Here is a 17,983-nt window from a genome sequence, read left to right on the forward strand (position 1 = left end):
CAAAGTAACAAGTTCTAGCCACAATGAGGGACTTTTTTCACTGCTTGACCATCAGAATCACTGCAACACATACTGCACAGTGCAGCTGCCTATTCTTAGATTTTGAGACATTAGTAAAACGGCTTAGTTCAAATTCTGAATATCTACTTGGAATTTGTTCTCAAACAAATTTTTTTATACAAATGTTAAATAGTTCGGAGATCTTGCATCGCCAATGGATATTTTCATTTGGAGGGTAAAGTAAGAGCACTCAATTCTCCCCACTAAAAGTTAAAAAATATAAAATTGAGCATTTCTACAAAATAAATATCTAATTCAGTCATTAAATGATCTCAATCCAATAATAAATTTGTCTCTTTATTTTTCCAAACATACAAAAGTATATTTCACATATTTACACAATATTATACCAAATTTGTCCTGTTATTTACCAATAACACAACCAGGAAGAAAAAAAACTCTTCAAAAAGTAAAACAGTTTCCTATCATTGAACTGAAGGAACTGTTAACGCTAACTCCAGACTTCCTATTTGATCATTACTCAGTTCTTCACAGTTACCTATACTTTGGAATTTACAAGTTTTGCATATGCAGGTTTGTGTCGAATAATCTCAAAGTACACAAGAGTCTTGGCATTGAGATTTGCGATATATTGCAGCATTTTTACAATCGCCAGTGAGATGCTGGTATAGTGAAAAGGCACTTTGCAACTTCCTTTAGGACTCATTTTCCTCTTCGTCCTCATCTTCATCCTCCTCGTCATCCTCGTCATTTTCATCATTGCCTTCTGCATCACCACCTCCTCCTTCTTTCTCCTCCTCGAGCATCTTGAGGTATTCACTTGCTAAGATCTTCTTTGGTAAGATATCTGTAACAGTATTATCACCTTGTTAAAGCAGATATCCATCAAATCATTGCTTCAGTATGTGACTGATTAGTCATATTTGCAATAACTATAACCCAGCATATCCTTTTTTCCCCCCCCCCCCATAAAACACCTCTCTAATAAGTACCTACTGATGCCTGTGCTTTAGCCAATTTCTTATCTACTTCCAAATTTTAGGTCTTTTCTGCAGTCCATTCCAAAGTATACAGGATATGAGATGCAGAAGCAGGTCACTCAAATCAACAACCACACTGCACCCCTCCCCCTCCCCAAACACAGGTGATTACTTCTCGAGTCTCTTCTCATCTTGCCCGGTCAAAATCTACCATTGCAACTCTCTTTTCCCTTCTCCCTCACATTTGTATATTTTCCCGTTAAATGCACCTATCCTGTTCATGGTCAACATTTTCATCATTCACTGGGTAAAGACATCTCTCCTGAACACCCCATTGAATTTCCTGAGTGACGCTCCAATATTGATAGCCACTAGAAATACTCTGCCCCACAAAAGGGACAGTTCTTTGCTAACCAAACAATGCCTTATATCATTTTAAAGATCCCTATTAAACTACAGATGATGGCATAATGTCACTGGGCTAGTAATCCAGGCTGAAGAAGCTGGTTTATACAGTCATAGAGATGTACAGCACGGAAACAGACCCTTTGGTCCAACTCATCCATGCCTACCAGATATCCTAACCTAATTAGTCCCATTTTCCAGAACTTGGCCCATATCCCTCTAAACCCTTCCTATTTATATACCAATTCAGATGCCTTTTATATGTTGTTATTGTACCAGCCTCCAGCACTTCCTCTGGCAGCTCATTCCATGCACGCACTACCCTCTGTGAAAAAGGTGTCTCTTAGGTCTCATATCTTTCCCCTCTCACCCTAAACCTATGTCCTCTAATTCTGGACTCCCCCACCCCAGGAAAAAGACCTTGTCTATTTACCCTACCCATGCCCCTCATGATTTTATAAACCTCTCACAGATATCATAGAATCCCTGCAATTCAGAAACAGGCTATTTGGCCCAACACGTCCACACCAACTCTCTGAAGTGCATCCCACCAAGACTCACCTATTACAGACTCACTTCCAGATCTATTTACAACAATTTCATTCCTTAAGAGACATAACCCTGCAGGACATTTGTGAAAGAAGTGAGAATTTTCCAAAAATCACTTCAGTATTTTTATGAATCACTAAAAAGCAAGGGAGGCGAGGCACCTGTGACACGCAGTTACAGACTCACCCTCTAACACTGCATTTCCCATGGCTAATCCACCTAATTTACACATCCCTGCATACGATGGGCAATTTAGCATGGCCAATCCACCTAACCTGCACATCTATGGACTGCGGAAGGGAACCCACGCAGACACAGGGAGAATGTACAAACTCCACACAGACAGTCGTCCATGACTGGAATTGAACCCAGGTCCCTGGCGCTGAGACAGCAGTGCTAATCACTGAGCCACTGTGCCATCCCATTCTTGCAGGCTGTGTAATTTAAATTCAATTAATCAATTTGGATTAAAAAGCACTTTTTACTGATTTATAAAAATACTGAAGTGATTGTTGGAAAATTACCACTTGTTTCACAAGTGCCCTGTAGGGTAATGTCTCCTAGGAAAGGAAATTGTTATAAATGGAACTGCAAGGGTCTAATGAGTTAATACTAGATTGAATCCAATAAACAGCACCCACTATGATGCATGAGGACTTCATGGGAGAGTAAGTTAAGATTCTGAGACAGAGACCAAAGATTGTGTCTTTCCAGAGGGAGCAAGCAAGGGAGGTGACAGGCAGTCAGCATTATTTAAAAGATATGGGATTACAGCACACCCAACATGGTGAATGGTGAGAGATCTGAAGATTTAATTCAGCAGCACTAATCCCAACATGGCAAATAGGTCAGTAACCCAAAAGACTTCAAGAAACATTGATATTATTGATTGCCAAAACCTGCAAACCACAAAAAGATCTATGGAAACAACACTGAAGAATACTTCAGAGAGAGGGAGAGAGAAAGCATTCTAGACCAGAAAAGAGGAACGCTGGGATTGAAGAAATCTGCAGATCCAAGAAAGAGGTTCAGGCTGCATCACAAACTGGGAAGCCAAGTTGAACCAGTGAGTGGATGGACTTGGAAAATGTATGCATCAAAACTAAAAAATCTCTGGTACAAAGAGGGAAACTTTAAATAGTACAGTAATTCAGGCTGAAGGTACAAGAATCCAAATAAATAGTAGTTCAGATCAAATAATGCCACCATGACATACAGATACTACTCAGTACAGAGATGGAGCCAATAGGCCCAAGACAGAATTTTGCAAAATCCAGGAATGAACTTTTTGGGGAAATAAAAAATAATCAAACATTTAATGCAGACAAATGTTGGTATTTTAAAATTAGTAAGTGATTCTGGTGTAAATCTTATTCAGGATACTCCCCAAAGCTGTGAATCTCAATCACAGCTGCAAACAGCAGAAAAATCCTCCATAGCAAAATGAGGGAGAACCACCATTATTGCAAACCAAATCCTCCATATAGAGTACACAATCACAATAGGAAATAGTGTTAGCATAAAGATTCAATTTCAAAGATGGGCTTAATAGAACATACAATTGGACATTCTGTGGAAAAAAATTCTTAAGGCATAAAATATCTTTGAAACTGGATACCAAGTTCAGAAACTACATAAGTAAATACACTTCTGTACACAGTTAGGAGTAAAATGTTATTGCTCTTCAAGTAATAATAAAAGCAAAAAAGACATTTGAAAAGATACTGAAAGCCTGTGACAAATATTTAAATCTCTAATAAATACTTGAAAATCAGGATTTAAACAGATGAATATAGAATATAACATCCAGGGGAATCTCTAAGGACAGGTGAACAAATAAGACTCTGGTGGTTTCAAGAAACTGGACTATTGCTGGCATTACAGACAAATCTTTGCCTTTTATTTCCTTAGCTCACTCATGATACATATGCATTGATGATTCAAATGTACTGCAGTCCAAAGACAACATGACACGAGAAAGTCATTCAGATGATAAATGAAGCAGAAGACCAGAGGTAACACCAATCTTAACCGGAGAAACTTGGCAGGAAGGCTCTTTAAAACCATTCAATTCTGAAGTACGAAAGAGACAAAATGATAAGCCAATGTAATAGGACAGACAAAAACTTTGCCAACATTGTGGAGCAAAGAGATCTCGGTAGGGGTGCCCAGCTATTAAAAGTGATGGCTTTATTCAAAAACAAAAGGTCATTTCCAGAAAATGTGCTGAAGTTATACACAGCTCTATAAAAAACATATGAAAACAAGAGATAATTGAGGTACAACATTCTCCAATTCTAAAGCTCTCTTTGGGGAAACTTAACTCAGATTAAACAAATTGAAAAGTAGACATTTGTGTCAATAAATATCTCAAATTTTAAGCTAGACATGGGAACAAGTGTCACAATATTATCAAATACTGAACCTTCAATAACAAATTACTGCTTACAGCTGACAGAAATTCAACTACATGCTTCAGAGGCATTGTACTTGATGTTAAACATGTGCTGCAAGCAAAACTCCAATACAGGAGAATTCAAGTAGCAGAAAATCAATAACGTACTTCATAACCAGGAATTCTTACTTCTGAGTAAAAGAGTATTGAACCTCAATCTCATTCAAAAGTTAAGCAGAAGTCAAGAACAGCTGGTAGATGCTTTTACAGGGCTTAATGAGCTCATGCAGAACCATAAGAAAAGGCATAATCCCAAGGTCAGTTACAGTGGAATTACAAATGTGTTTCATAGCGATGTACAGCATGGAAACAGACCCTTTGGTCCAAACCGTCCATGCCGACCGATATCCCAACCCAATCTAGTCCCATCAGCCAGCACCTGGCCCATATCCCTCCAAACCCTTCCTATTCATATACCCATCCAAATGCCTCTTAAATGTTGCAATTGTACCAGCCTCCACCACATCCTCCGGCAGCTCATTCCATACACGTACCACCCTCTGCGTGAAAAAGTTGCCCCTTAGGTCTCTTTTATATCTTTCTTCTCTCGCCCTAAACCTATGTCCTCTAGTTCTGGACTCCCCAGCTCCAGGGAAAAGACTTTGTCTATTTATCCTATCCATGCCCCATAATTTTGTAAACCTCTATAAGGTCACCCCTCAGCCTCCGAAACTCCAGGGAAAACAGCCCCAGTCTCTCCCTGTAGCTCAGATCCTCCAGCCCTGGCAACATCCTTGTAAATCTTTTCTGAACCCTTTCAAGTTTCACAACACCCTTCCAATAGGAAGGAAACCAGAATTGTACGCAATGTTCCAACAGTGGCCTAACCAATGTCCTGTACAGCCGCAACATGACCTCCCAACTCCTGTACTCAATACTCTGACCAATAAAGGAAAGCATACCAAACGCCTTCTTCACTATCCTATCTACCTGCAACTCCACTTTCAAGGAGCTATGAACCTGCACTCCAAGGTCTCTTTGTTCAGCAACACCCTCTGGGACCTTATCATTAAGTGTATAAGTCCTGCTAAGATTTGCTTTCCCAAAATGCAGCACCTCGCATTTATCTGAATTAAACTCCATCTGCCACTTCTCAGCCCATTGGCCCATCTGGTCCAGATCCTGTTGTAATCGGAGGTAACCCTCTTCGCTGTCCACTTCACCTCCAATTTTGGTATCATCTGCAAACTTACTAACTGTACCTCTTATGCTCGCATCCAAATCATTTATGTAAATGACAAAAAGTAGAGGGCCCAGCACCGATCCTTATGACACTCCACTGGTCACAGGTCTCCAGTTTGAAAAACAACCCTCCACCACCACCCTCTGTCTTCTACCTTTGAGCCAGTTCTGTATCCAATTGGCTAGTTCTCTCTGTATTCCATGAGATCTAACCTTATCAGTCTCCCATGGGGAACCTTGTCGAACACCTAACTGAAGTCTATATAGATCACATCTACTGCTCTGCCCTCATCAATATTCTTTGTTACTTCTTCAAAAAACTCAATCAAGTTTGTGAGACATGATTTCCCACGCACAAAGCCATGTTGACTATCCCTAATCAGTCCTTGCCTTTCCATATTACAGGTACATCCTGTCCCTCAGGATTACTTCCAACAACTTGTCCACCACTGACATCAGGCTCACTGGTCTATAATTCCCTGGCTTGTTCTTAACACCTTTCTAAAATAATCATACCACATTAGCCAACCTCCAGTCTTCCGGCACCTCACCTGTGACTATCGATGATTCAAATATCTCAGCAAGAGGCCCAGCAGTCACTTCTCTAGCTTCCCACAGAGTTCTAGGGTACACCTGATCAAGTCCTGGGGATTTATCCACCTTTAACCATTTCAAGACATCCAGCACTTCTCCTCTGTAATCTGGACATTTTGCAAGATGTCACTATCTATTTCCCTACAGTCTACACCTTCCATATCCTTTTCCACAGTAAATACTGATGCAAAATATTCATTTAGTATCTCCCCCGTTTTCTGTGGCTCCACACAAAGGCTGCCTTGCTGATCTTTGAGGGACCCTATTCTCTCCCTTGTCCTTAATATATTTGTAAAAACCCTTTGGATTCTCCTTAATTCTATTTGCCAAAGCTATTTCATGTCTCCATTTTGCCGTCCTGATTTCCCTCTTAAGTATACTCCTACTTCCTTTATACTCTAAGGATTCACTCGATCTATCCTGTCTTTCCCTGACATATGCTTCCTTTCTTTTCTTAACCAAACCCTCAAATTCTTTAGTCATCCAGCATTCTCTATACCTACCAGCCTTCCCTTTCACCTTGACAGGAATATACTTTCTCTGGATTCTTGTTATCTCATTTCTGAAGGCTTCCCATTTTCCAGCCATCCTTTTACCTGCAAACATCTGCCTCCTATCAGCTTTCGAAAGTTCTTGCCTAATACCGTCAAAATTGGCCTTTCTCCAATTTAGAACTTCAACTTTTAAATCTGGTCTATTCTTTTCCATCACTATTTTAAAATGAATAAAATTATGGTCGCTGGCCCCAAAGTACTCCCCCACTGACACCCCAATCACCTGCCCTGCCTTATTTCCCAAGAGTAGGTCAAGTTTTGCACCTTCTCTAATAGGTACATCCACATACTGAATCAGAAAATTGTCTTGTATACACATAACAAATTCCTCTCCATCTAAACTTTTAACACTATGGCAGTCCCAGTCGATGTTTGGAATGTTAAAATCCCCTACCATAACTACCCTATTATTCTTACAGATAGCTGAGATCTCCTTACAAGTTTGTTTCTCAATTTCCCTCTGACTATTGGGGGTCTATAATACAATCCCAATAATGTGATCATCCCTTTCTTACTTCTCAGTTCCACCCAAATAACTTCTCCAGATATATTTCCGGGACTATCCTCCCTTGGCACAGCTGTAATGCTATCCCTTATCAAAATGCCACTCCCCCTCCTCTCTTGCCTCCCTTTCTATCCTTCCTGTAGCATTTGTATCCTGGAACATTAAGCTGCCAGTCCTGCCCATCCCTGAGCCATGTTTCCGTCATTGCTATGATATCCCAGTCCCATGTTCCTAACCATGCCCAGAGTTCATCTGCCTTCCCTGTTAGGCCTCTTGCATTTAAATAAATGCAGTTTAATTTATTAGTCCTACCTGCCCTGACTATTTGACTCACTTCTGCCCTCAGCTGTACCCGTCTCAGACCGATCTCTTTCCTCACTATCTCCCTGGGTTCCCCCCCTCCCCCTTTACTAGTTTAAATCCTCCCAAGCAGTTCTAGCAAATTTCCCTGTCAGTATATTAGTCCCCTTCCAATTTAGGTGCAATCCATCCTTCTTCTACAGGTCACTTCGACCCCAAAAGAGATTCCAATGATACAAAAATGTTAATCCTTCTCCCACACACTAGCTCCTCAGCTATCCATTCATCTGCTCTATCCTCCTATTCCTGCCCTCACTAGCTTGTAGCACTGGGAATAATCCAGATATTACTACCCTTGATGACCTTTTTTAAATTTCTGCCTAACTCTCTGTAATCTCCCGTCAGAATCTCAACCTTTTCCCTTCCAATGTTGGTTCCAATGTAGACAATGACCTCCTGCTGGCCCCTCTCCCCCCGTGAAAACATTCTGCACCCTCTCTGAGGCATCCTTGATCCGGGCACCAGGGAAACAACACACCATTCGGCTTTTACTCTGCTGGCCACAGAAATGTCTTTCTGTACCTCTGGTTTCATGTAGACAATGAGATGGAAGTGAGTACATTGGTTTTGTAGAAATAGTATACACCATTATCAAAGATTCCAACAATAAGCTTCAAAAGTAAAAGGTCAATAAAGTAGCAACCGAACAATTTCCTCATGAGAAGCAAATGTAGCATCTGCAACTGAATTGAGCCAGACTACTGAATATAGAATGGTGAACAACCAGTTATGACAAATCTAAGTCACACGTTAGATGTGAAGGTGACTTGGAGAGGAATAAGTGAAAGTTGAACATCTAACCTCCCTACCGCCCAAAGACTAATCTTCAATAACCAAAACAGATATCACATCAAAAAGGAAGAAATCTTCACATAGCACAATTGAAGAAATGAGCAAGTTTACTTCCCTATTAACTCAACCGCGGAGGGTAAATGAGAAATTGCAAACTAATCAATTAATTGAAGTAGGACAAAATCTATCTAATCGGGGGAGCTCGAGACCAAACACCCATGGAAACAAACTGAAAAATTGGTGCATGCAATTCAGAGAAATAAGCAATTATTTAAGATGACGCAAAGATAAAAGTGTTTGCTCCAGCAGGGATAACATCCTACATGAAAGAAACACAAGGGATTAAAAATTCAGAAGAGAAGCTCAGACCACCAGGAAGACAGTTCAAGGCAATTGCTTTTTACACATCAAAGAAAATTATTGCAAGTCTGAAAATAATTTGTTTAGGGAAACATGAGAAACCTACAGCTACTGAATTTGTCATGTCAAGACTGGGACAAATGCTGTATGTGGAACTGTGATTTCTGAAAAGGTTACTACTTGACTGAGCACAATAAGCATGACACTGTGATATCACAAAGACTTGGTGACATAGTAAAGTGGGATTTTTTGGGAGGTGGATGCAACTTCAGGCTTTTTGAATAACATCTAGGAACACATTACTGCAGATGCTGGAATCTGTACTGAAACAACAAATGCTGGAGATCACAACAGGTCACGCTCAAACACTTACTCACTCTCCATGGATGCTGACTGACCCGCTGTGATTGCCAGCATTTGTGGTTTTCAGTGTAATAAAATACATCTGTTTACTCGACAAAGCTCTTCTAATTAGGCCAGAAGATGTCTACCGTTGCTTGCACAAGACAACGTAAACCCCTAAAGAACTCACCAAATATGGATAGCAGTAAACACAACAGAAAGGTGTGGTCCTTTCCCAGTCTGACCTAGAGTCAACTCCAAACACAGCAATGCAGTTGACTCTTAAACTGCTGTCTAAAATGGCTTAACAGTGCACTCAGTTGTAATGGAATTAGGGATGAGCAACAAATATTGACCTTGCCATTAATGTCCACATTCCATACAGCAATAAAGGGGGAGAAAAACAAATCCCCCTCAAGTTCTTTTTTTCAAAGAAAGAGACCCAGTCTGTCAATCCTTTCCTGATGTGCAAAGTCACACACTTCTGGTATTAGCCTTGTCAATCTTCTCTGCACCCCCTCCATTTCTTCTTTATTCTTTTTATAATTCGGCAACAAGATTACTCTAACGTTGTTTGGCATAAGTTCACACGTGGTTATCACTCTAGGCTTATTCTGCAATGATTTACGACTTGCGTTTTTACTCAGATTTCTTTATTCCTCCCACTTAAGACTTGCACCTTCCAAGACATGTGATCTTCCTATTCTTTCTTTCCACTAAAACATATGACATCAGATTTATCTGTTCGGAATTTTATTTACCAAGTTGTTCTGCAAGTTTATTTATATTCTTTTGAGATTTGTCAAACTAGTTTCAAAAGTAAAAGGAGGAACAAATTAGTGCAGATGCTGGAATCTGTACTGAAAACAAAAAAAAGCTGGAAATCACAGCAGGTCAAGCAGCATCCTTGGAGAGAGAGCAAGCTAATGTTTCAAGTCTAGATGACTCTTCACCAGAGCTCTGCTTCAGTTTAGATGACAAAAAGTCATCTAGACTTGAAACATTAGCTTGCTCTCTTCACAGATGTTGCCTGACCTGTGGTTCCGAGAATTTTCTGTTCCCAGTTTGAAAAAGTAAATGATGTAATTCAAATGTTCTCTACTTGATGTTATTCATTGTACTTAATGACCTTTCCATCACCTAAATATCTCAGTGAAAGTCGTTTTAACCTCTTCATAATAGTTATTGAAATATACACACCAGCCAGAAACTGGAATGTTTCAGAGTTCTCCACACAGTCAGCCAGGTGATTGTATGTTAATTCCTTCTTTTCTGAACTGCTGCTTTTGTATGCACATGTGGCTAGGTGCTGCACAAATAATTCCTGAAATATAATAACAAGAAGTTCAATAGAAGCAAACTATTCAGATGCAGGAAATCTGAAATATGAGCAGTAAGTGCTGGAGAAATTCAGTAGATCTGATAGCAAACATGGAGAGAAAAAGAGTTATATTTCAAGTCTAATCACTGTCCTTTGGAAAAGTTTCCAGGGTTGAAGTATTACAGTGCAGAAGGAAACCATGCAGCCCATTATGTCTCCACCAGCTCACTAAATGAGAATTGTTAGAGATATAGAGTCACTTGACTCAAAACATTAATTGTTTCTCTCTCTGCCAAGACCTGCTGAGATTTTCCAGTACACTAACTTTATATCACCAAACAATATAACATGTACAACACCTTAGCAGGTCGCATACACTTAATGGTAAGGTCCTGGGGAGTGTTGCTGAACAAAGAGTGCAGGTTCATAGTTCCTTGAAAGTAAAGTCACAGGCTGATAGGATAGTGAAGGAGGTGTTTGGTATGCTTTCCTTTACTGGTCAGAATATGGAGTACAGGAGTTGGGACATCATTTTGTGGCTGTACATGACATTGATTAGGCCACTGTTGGAATATTGCGTGCAATTCTGGTTTCCTTCCTATCGGAAAGATGTTGTGAAACTTGAAAGGGTTCAGAAAAGATTTACAAGGATGTTGCCAGGGTTGGAGGATTTGAGCTACAGGGAGAGGCTGAACAGGCTGGGGCTGTTTTTCCTGGAGCGTCGGAGGCTGAGGGGGTGACCTTATAGAGGTTTACAAAATTATGAGGGGCATGGATAGGATAAATAGTCAAAGTCTTTTCCCTGGGATGGGGGAGTCCAGAACTAGAGGGCATAGGTTTAGGGTGAGTGAGGAAAGATATAAAAAAGGACCTGAGGGGCAACTTTTTCACACAGAGGGTGGTATGTGTATGGAATGAGCTGCCAGAGGATGTGGTGAAGGCTGGTACAATTGCAACATTTAAGAGGCATTTGGATGGGTATATGAATAGGAAGGGTTTGGAGGGATATGGGCCGGGTGCTGGCAGGTGGGACTAGACTGGGTTGGGATATCTGGTCAGCATGGACGGGTTGGACCGAAGGGTCTGATTCCATGCTGTACATCTCTGTGACTGCACTCCATTACCTCAGCCCCTTCTCCCCTATTCCTCCCCCACCCGCCCCGCAATCCCGGGCCGGGACCCGCTCACCGTGGCCTTGGCAGTGAGGAACAGGGCGTCCTGGTTGATACTCGAGACGTCGGGGCAACTCTTCATGATGAGTTTGACCCGGGAGAGGGGCAGTGCAGCGGGGGCGGAGGCCGAGCCCGGGGCGGGGAGGCTGGGCCGAGCCGGGAACCTCAGGCCCTCACGCCGCTTCACCGCCGCCATCTTACTCAGCACACACCACTGCCGGCAGTTTGGAGAGGGGAGTCACGGTGGAATGAGGGAGCTGGACAGAGTTCTTCACGACCTAAACCGGTTCTCATTAACATAATGTACAGAGTATTCTGAAATATATAAAGATGTAGGCAATTCACTTCCATAAATACCCCTCTACTGGCAAAGAAAATTATAACTTAGATAAAAATCCCCTCCTGCTGAGACAAACTTGGTCTCAACCATCCTGGATCATCCACATGAAAAGGGGGGAGATGTGAAACACTGATGAAATATTTTCACGTAAATCTTGCTTTCTACAGAATATTTATCAGAACCGAATAGAGAATGAAAGATATATTTAATGTAAAATGTTTTAAATCTGATGTTATGTGCTCCTTTGGATGTTATTATGTGTTTCACTGTAGACATCCACCCCCTCCCTCTGTTGATGTAGGTTTCCTCACAGATGGGACCAGCCCCTCTCTCAGGGACGTGTGGCTGGTGCTTATTGTTATCAATACATTAGTGTTATAATGTTAGTGACATTGAATCTTTCAGACTGTTTGAATTGATATCTCAGATTTGTGAAGATGCAAACTGGAGAAACATATGGAATCACTGCATGAATTAGGAGACCATTCAACCCCTGCTTTACAAGATCATGACTGATCTGATTGAAATCTGCATTCCTGCCTATCCCTGATAGCAAAGAAAACCAACAACGAGCAACACCGCACAATTACAGGCCCTTCTGCCCTCCAAGCCTGCGCCAATAGCTTTTGCCCTTCCATTGTAAAACTGTCTTCACTTACAGGATCCATATCCCTTTATTCCCATCCTATTCATGTATTTATCCAGGTGCTTCTTGAATGCTGATATTGTGTCTGCTTCCACCATCTCATCTGGCAGCACATTCCAGGCACTCACCACCTTTTTTGTGAAAAACCTGCCTCGTACATCTCTTCCAAACCAACGCCTCCCTCTCCTACCTTGCACAATGAACCTATGTCCCATAGTAATTGACCCCACCACCCTGTGAAAAAAGCCTCATACTTTTCACTGTATCCATGCCATTCACAGCCTTATAGATTTCTATCAGGTTCCTCCGCAACCACCTGCATTCCAGTGAAAACAAACCCAGTCTATTTAACCTTCCTTCATAGTTAAAATCCCACAATTAGCTGTCTATTGCAGTAAGTCCATTTGCTTCAAAATGCATATAGATCTTGTCACTGAGAACCTTTTCCAATAATTTCCATGCCACCAACATAAGACTCACAGGTCTGAAATTTCCAGGATTATCCTGCTACCTCACTTAAACAACGGAACAACATTGGCTATTCTCCCATCCTCTGGGACCTCACCTGTGGCCAAAGAGGATACAAAGATGTCTGTCAATGTTCCAGCAATTTGTTCTCTTGCCTCCCTCTGTGATAGATCCCATCAGGACCCAGGGACTCATCCACTTCAATTCTCCTGTATGCTAATGACTTTTCATCACCCCTTTTTGCCCTTCTAATTTCTTATTTAAGTTCTTTCCTACTTTGCTTATATACTTCAAGGGCTTTTGTCAGTTCCCACCCTCCTAGTTCTTACATATGCTTCCATCCTTTTATGCCATTACTTAACAAGAATCTTAACAAGACGGAAGAATCTACCTTAAAAATATTCAAGGGCTCTACTTCTACCACCTTTTCAGGAGGAGTGTTCCAAAGATTTACACACCTTCTGAGAGAAAAGGTTTCAGCTTATCTGTTTTAACTGGACGATCCCCTGAATTTTAAGCTGTGATGACCTAGTTCTAGATTTTACCTGTTGTGGTTCTGTTCGCCGAGCTGGGAATTTGTGTTGCAGACGTTTCGTCCCCTGTCTAGATCACATCCTCAGTGCTTGGGAGCCTCCTGTGAAGCGCTTCTGTGATCTTTCCTCCGGCATTTGGAGTGGTTTGAATCTGCCGCTTCTGGTTGTCAGTTCCAGCTGTCCGTTGCAGTGGCCGGTATATCGGTATACAGCTGAAACTGACAACCGGAAGCGGCAGATTCAAACCACTCCAAATGCCAGAGGAAAGATCACAGAAGTGCTTCACAGGAGGCTCCCAAGCACTGAGGATGTCACCTAGACAGGGGATGAAACGTCTGCAATACAAATTCCCAGCTCGGCGAACAGAACCACAACAACAAGCACCCGAGCTACAAATCTTTTCACAAACCTAGATTTTACCCTGTCAAGAGCTGCCAGGATCTCATATGTTTCAATTAAATTGTCCCCTAGTCTTCGAAACTCCAGTGGCTGTAAGCCTAGTCTCTCCAATGTTTCCTCAAAAGACAAACTACTCATTTTATGTACGAGTCCACTATAGATTCTCTGAACTTCTTCCAACACATTTACATTCTTCCTTAAATAAAGTGGCTAATACTATGGAGAAAGTGAGGACTGCAGCTGCTGGAGATCAGAGCTGAAAAATGTGTTGCTGGAAAAGTGCAGCAGGTCAGGCAGCATCCAAGGAGCAGGCAAATCGACATTTCGGGCATAAGCCCTTCTTCAGGAATGAGGAAGGTGTGCCAAGTAGGCTAAGATAAAAGGTAGGGAGGAGGGACTTGGGGGAGGGGCAATGGGAATGCGATAGGTGGAAGGAGGTCAGGTGAGGGTGATAGGCTGCAGTGGGGGTGGGGGTGGAGAGGTCAGGAAGAAGATTGCAGGTCAAGAAGGCGGTGCTGAGTCCAATGGTTGGAACTGAGATAAGGTGGAGGGAGGGGAAATGAGGAAGCTGGAGAAATCTGCATTCATCCCTTGTGGTTGGAGGGTTCCTAGGCGGAAGATGAGGTGCTCTTCCTCCAGGCGTCGTGTTGTCATGATCTGGCGATGGAGGAGTGCAAGGACCTGCATGTCCTTGGCAAAGTGCGAGGGGGAGTTAAAGTGTTCAGCCACAGGGCAGTTGGGTTGGTTGGTGCAGGTGTCACAGAGGTGTTCTCTGAAATGTTCCGCAAGTAGGCGGCCTGTCTCCCCAATGTAGAAGAGGCCACATCGGGTGCAGCAGATGCAGTAAATGATGTGTGTGGAGGTGCAGGTGAATTTGTGATGGATATGGAAGGATCCCTTGGGGCCTTGGAGAGAAGTGAGGGGAGAGGTGTGGGCGCAAGTTTTGCATTTCTTGCGGTTGCAGGGGAAGGTGCCGGGAATGGAGGTTGGGTTGATGGGGGGTGTGGACCTGACGAGGGAGTTGCGGAGGGAGTGGTCTTTCTGGAACGCTGATGGGGAGGGGAGGGAAATATATCCCTGATGGTGGGGTCTGATTGGAGATAATGGAAATGACAAAGTATGATACGATGTATATGGAGGTTGGTGGGGTGGTAGGTAAGGACCAGTGGGGTTCTGTCCTAGTGGTGATTGGAGGGCCGGGGTTCAAGGGCGGAGGGCCGGGGTTCAAGGGTGGAGGAACGGGAAGTGGAGGAGATGCGGTGGAGAGCATCGTCGATCTTGTCTGAGGGGAAATTGCGATCTTTGAAGAAGGAGGCCATCTGGGTTGTTCGGTATTGGAATTGGTCCTCCTGGGAGCAGATGCGGTGGAGGCGAAGAAATTGGGAATATGGGATGGCGTTTTTACACGGGGCAGGGTGGGAGGAGGTGTAGTCTAGGTAGCTGTGGGAATCGGTTGGTTTATAATAAATGTCCGTGTTGAGTCGGTCGCCCGAGATAGAAATGGAGAGGTCTAGGAAGGGGAGGGAGGAGTCTGAGATGGTCCAGGTAAATTTGAGGGCGGGGTGGACAGTGTTAGTAAAGTGGATGAACTGTTCAACCTCCACATGGGAGCACGAGGTAGCACCAATACAGTCATCGATGTAGCAGAGGAAAAGGTGGAGGGTGGTGCCAGTGTAGTTGCGGAAGATGGACTGTTCCACATATCTTACGAAGAGACAAGCATAGCTGGGGCCCATGCGGGTGCCCATGGCTACTCCTTTGGTTTGGAGGAAGTGGGAGGATTGGAAAGAGAAGTTGTTCTCTGCCCCACCCCCTCTCCAGCCTATCACCCTCATCTTGACCTCCTTCTACCTATCGCATTCCCAATGCCCCTCCCCCAAGTCCCTCCTCCCTACCTATTATCTTAGCCTGCTTGGCACCCCTTCCTCATTCCTGAAGAAGGGGTTATGCCCGAAACATCGATTCTCCTGCTCCTTGGATGCTGCCTGACCTGACTAATACTGTGCACAATACTCCAAGTATGGCCTCACTAGCACCCTAATTTTTTGAAGCATAACCTCACCTTGCAATAAATGGTAACTTTCTATTAGCTTTTTTACCTACTTGCTGTACCTGCATTCTAATGTTTTGTGATTCATGTCTAAGCATGCCCAGATCCCTCTACATTTCAGACCCCTGCAGTTCCTTACCATTTAGATAATATGCTTCTTTCCTTTCAAAATAAACAAAATGCAAATTACTTATACATTTGACATCTCTTTCTTTTTTATTATTCATTTTATAGAATCACTTTCTAACAGACCAATGCTCAGTTACTAACTTACTTGATTATATCTTTCATCTTCTGTCTGTATTTGACAACAATGTACAACACAGTTGTAATGGCCAAGAATGGGTTCAGCTGAGAGCAAAACAGTTTATAACCATCTCAACATCATTATCTTTGTATTGAGGTGGATAAAATTACTGCAACTATTGTTATGATCCTAGCTGAAGTAACTACTGGATATGTTAGATCCTTTCCCATGTTTGACCTGGTGCTGTGTGACTTCACGGGGTCTGGAGTCAATGTAAAGCGCCGCCAGGGAAATTCCATCCTCACTGTGCCTGCACCTCTGCGGGACTTGTCCTGCTGATGGATAATGGCTGTGTCTAAGACATTATGTGTAAGGAATCACATCTTGAGTATGACTACATCAGGCTGTTGCTTGACTAGTCTGTGAGAGTGTTCTCGAAATTTTGGCACTAGCCCCCAGATACTAGAAATAAGGACTTGACAGCTGAGTTTGCTGTTGTCGTTTCTGGTGCCTGTTTCGATATCAGATTCTAATGCTTTTTTGAGACTTCTTGGTGGTTGATACAAATGAATTTGAGGGCAACATGTGGAATCACATGACCAGACAAAGATGGCAGTTTTCCCTTCCTAAAGGTCATGAGTCAACCAGATGAGTTTTCATGACAATCAACTCATAGTCATCATTACACATTTAATTTTATCAAATGCAAATTTCACCCTCTATCTGCGTTTCTGGATTACATACCTTGTGACAACCCTGCTATACTATTTCTTCCTCGGTATGCCACCTTTTCTATTTAGCCTCTCACCTGACACGTTGTGACCTTGAGTTTGAACTCACCACAAGTTATCTCTCTCTCTCTCTCTAATGAGAGGGCACCCCTTGCATCTTCTCAGAGTATGACAACTGTACTTGTAAATGACATTAAACTGTATGCAGAAGAAATTGAGATAGAACATCTTATCTGGAAGCTTACAGATCTTTCTATGTGATTTAATGCCACTGTCCTAACTATTAACCTTAACATCGTAACTTGTTCCTAATTATTCACCTTCATATGATAATCTCCCTTTCACAGAGCCCCCTTTGGGTCTATAGTTTCCTCTGAAGTCTTCAAGTAGATCACCCAATTTTTACTTAAACTGTTCATAAATATGAAGTAAAAATTATTGGGACAGAGTGGGTCTAAATAATGACATTGTTGACTGTCAATATTGAAAACTGGAGAATTTTTAGAGATGTTCATAGTTGTTTAATCCACTGTGAATCGGTGGCTAATGTCAGCTGAATACTGTGTATAACAATAACTCTCATAGAGTCATAGAGATGTACAGCATGGAAACAAACCCTTTAGTCCAACTCGTCCATGCCGACCAGATATCCCAACCCAATCTAGTCCCATTTGCCAGTATTTGGACCATTTCTCTAAACCCTTCCTATTCATATACCCATCCAGATACCTTTTAAATGCTGCAATTGTACCAGCCTCCACCACTTCCTCTGCCAGCTCATTCCATACACACACACATTCTTCGTGAAAATGTTGCTCTTAGGTAACTTTTATATCTTTCCCCTCTCACCTAAACCTACACCATCTAGTTCTGGACTCCCCCTTCCAGGGAAAAGACTTTGTCTATTTATCCTATCCATGCCCGTCATGATTTTATAAACCTCTGTAATGTCACCCCTCAGCCTCCGATGCTCCAGG

At 42.3% G+C, this 17,983-nt stretch overlaps 1 protein-coding gene across 1 annotated transcript; it reads right to left on the reverse strand.

The window, feature by feature from the left end:
- Positions 1-344: 344 nt before the first annotated feature.
- chrac1 (chromatin accessibility complex subunit 1) lies at positions 345-11,801 on the reverse strand. The gene is made up of 3 exons (XM_060824477.1): positions 11,609-11,801; positions 10,300-10,423; positions 345-868 (listed from the first exon to the last, which is right to left on the reverse strand). Exons 1-3 carry the CDS (start codon positions 11,786-11,788, stop codon positions 717-719), a joined length of 456 nt encoding a protein of 151 aa, XP_060680460.1. The 5' UTR covers positions 11,789-11,801; the 3' UTR covers positions 345-716.
- Between the last annotated feature and the right edge of the window lie 6,182 nt (positions 11,802-17,983).

Source organism: Hemiscyllium ocellatum, chromosome 4 (assembly GCF_020745735.1).
Source record: "Hemiscyllium ocellatum isolate sHemOce1 chromosome 4, sHemOce1.pat.X.cur, whole genome shotgun sequence".
Classification (NCBI taxonomy): Eukaryota; Metazoa; Chordata; class Chondrichthyes; order Orectolobiformes; family Hemiscylliidae; genus Hemiscyllium; species Hemiscyllium ocellatum.

Bases quoted from the DNA above. Each gene is read 5' to 3' on its own strand.
- chrac1 (XM_060824477.1), bottom strand. From the start codon at position 11,788: ATGGCGGCGGTGAAGCGGCGTGAGGGCCTGAGGTTCCCGGCTCGGCCC. The intron at 10,424-11,608 runs GTGAGCGGGTCC...ATTATATTTCAG, and splicing joins TCCTCACTGCCAAGGCCACG to GAATTATTTGTGCAGCACCT. The intron at 869-10,299 runs GTGTGTATATTT...ATACTGTTACAG, and splicing joins AACATTCCAGTTTCTGGCTG to ATATCTTACCAAAGAAGATC.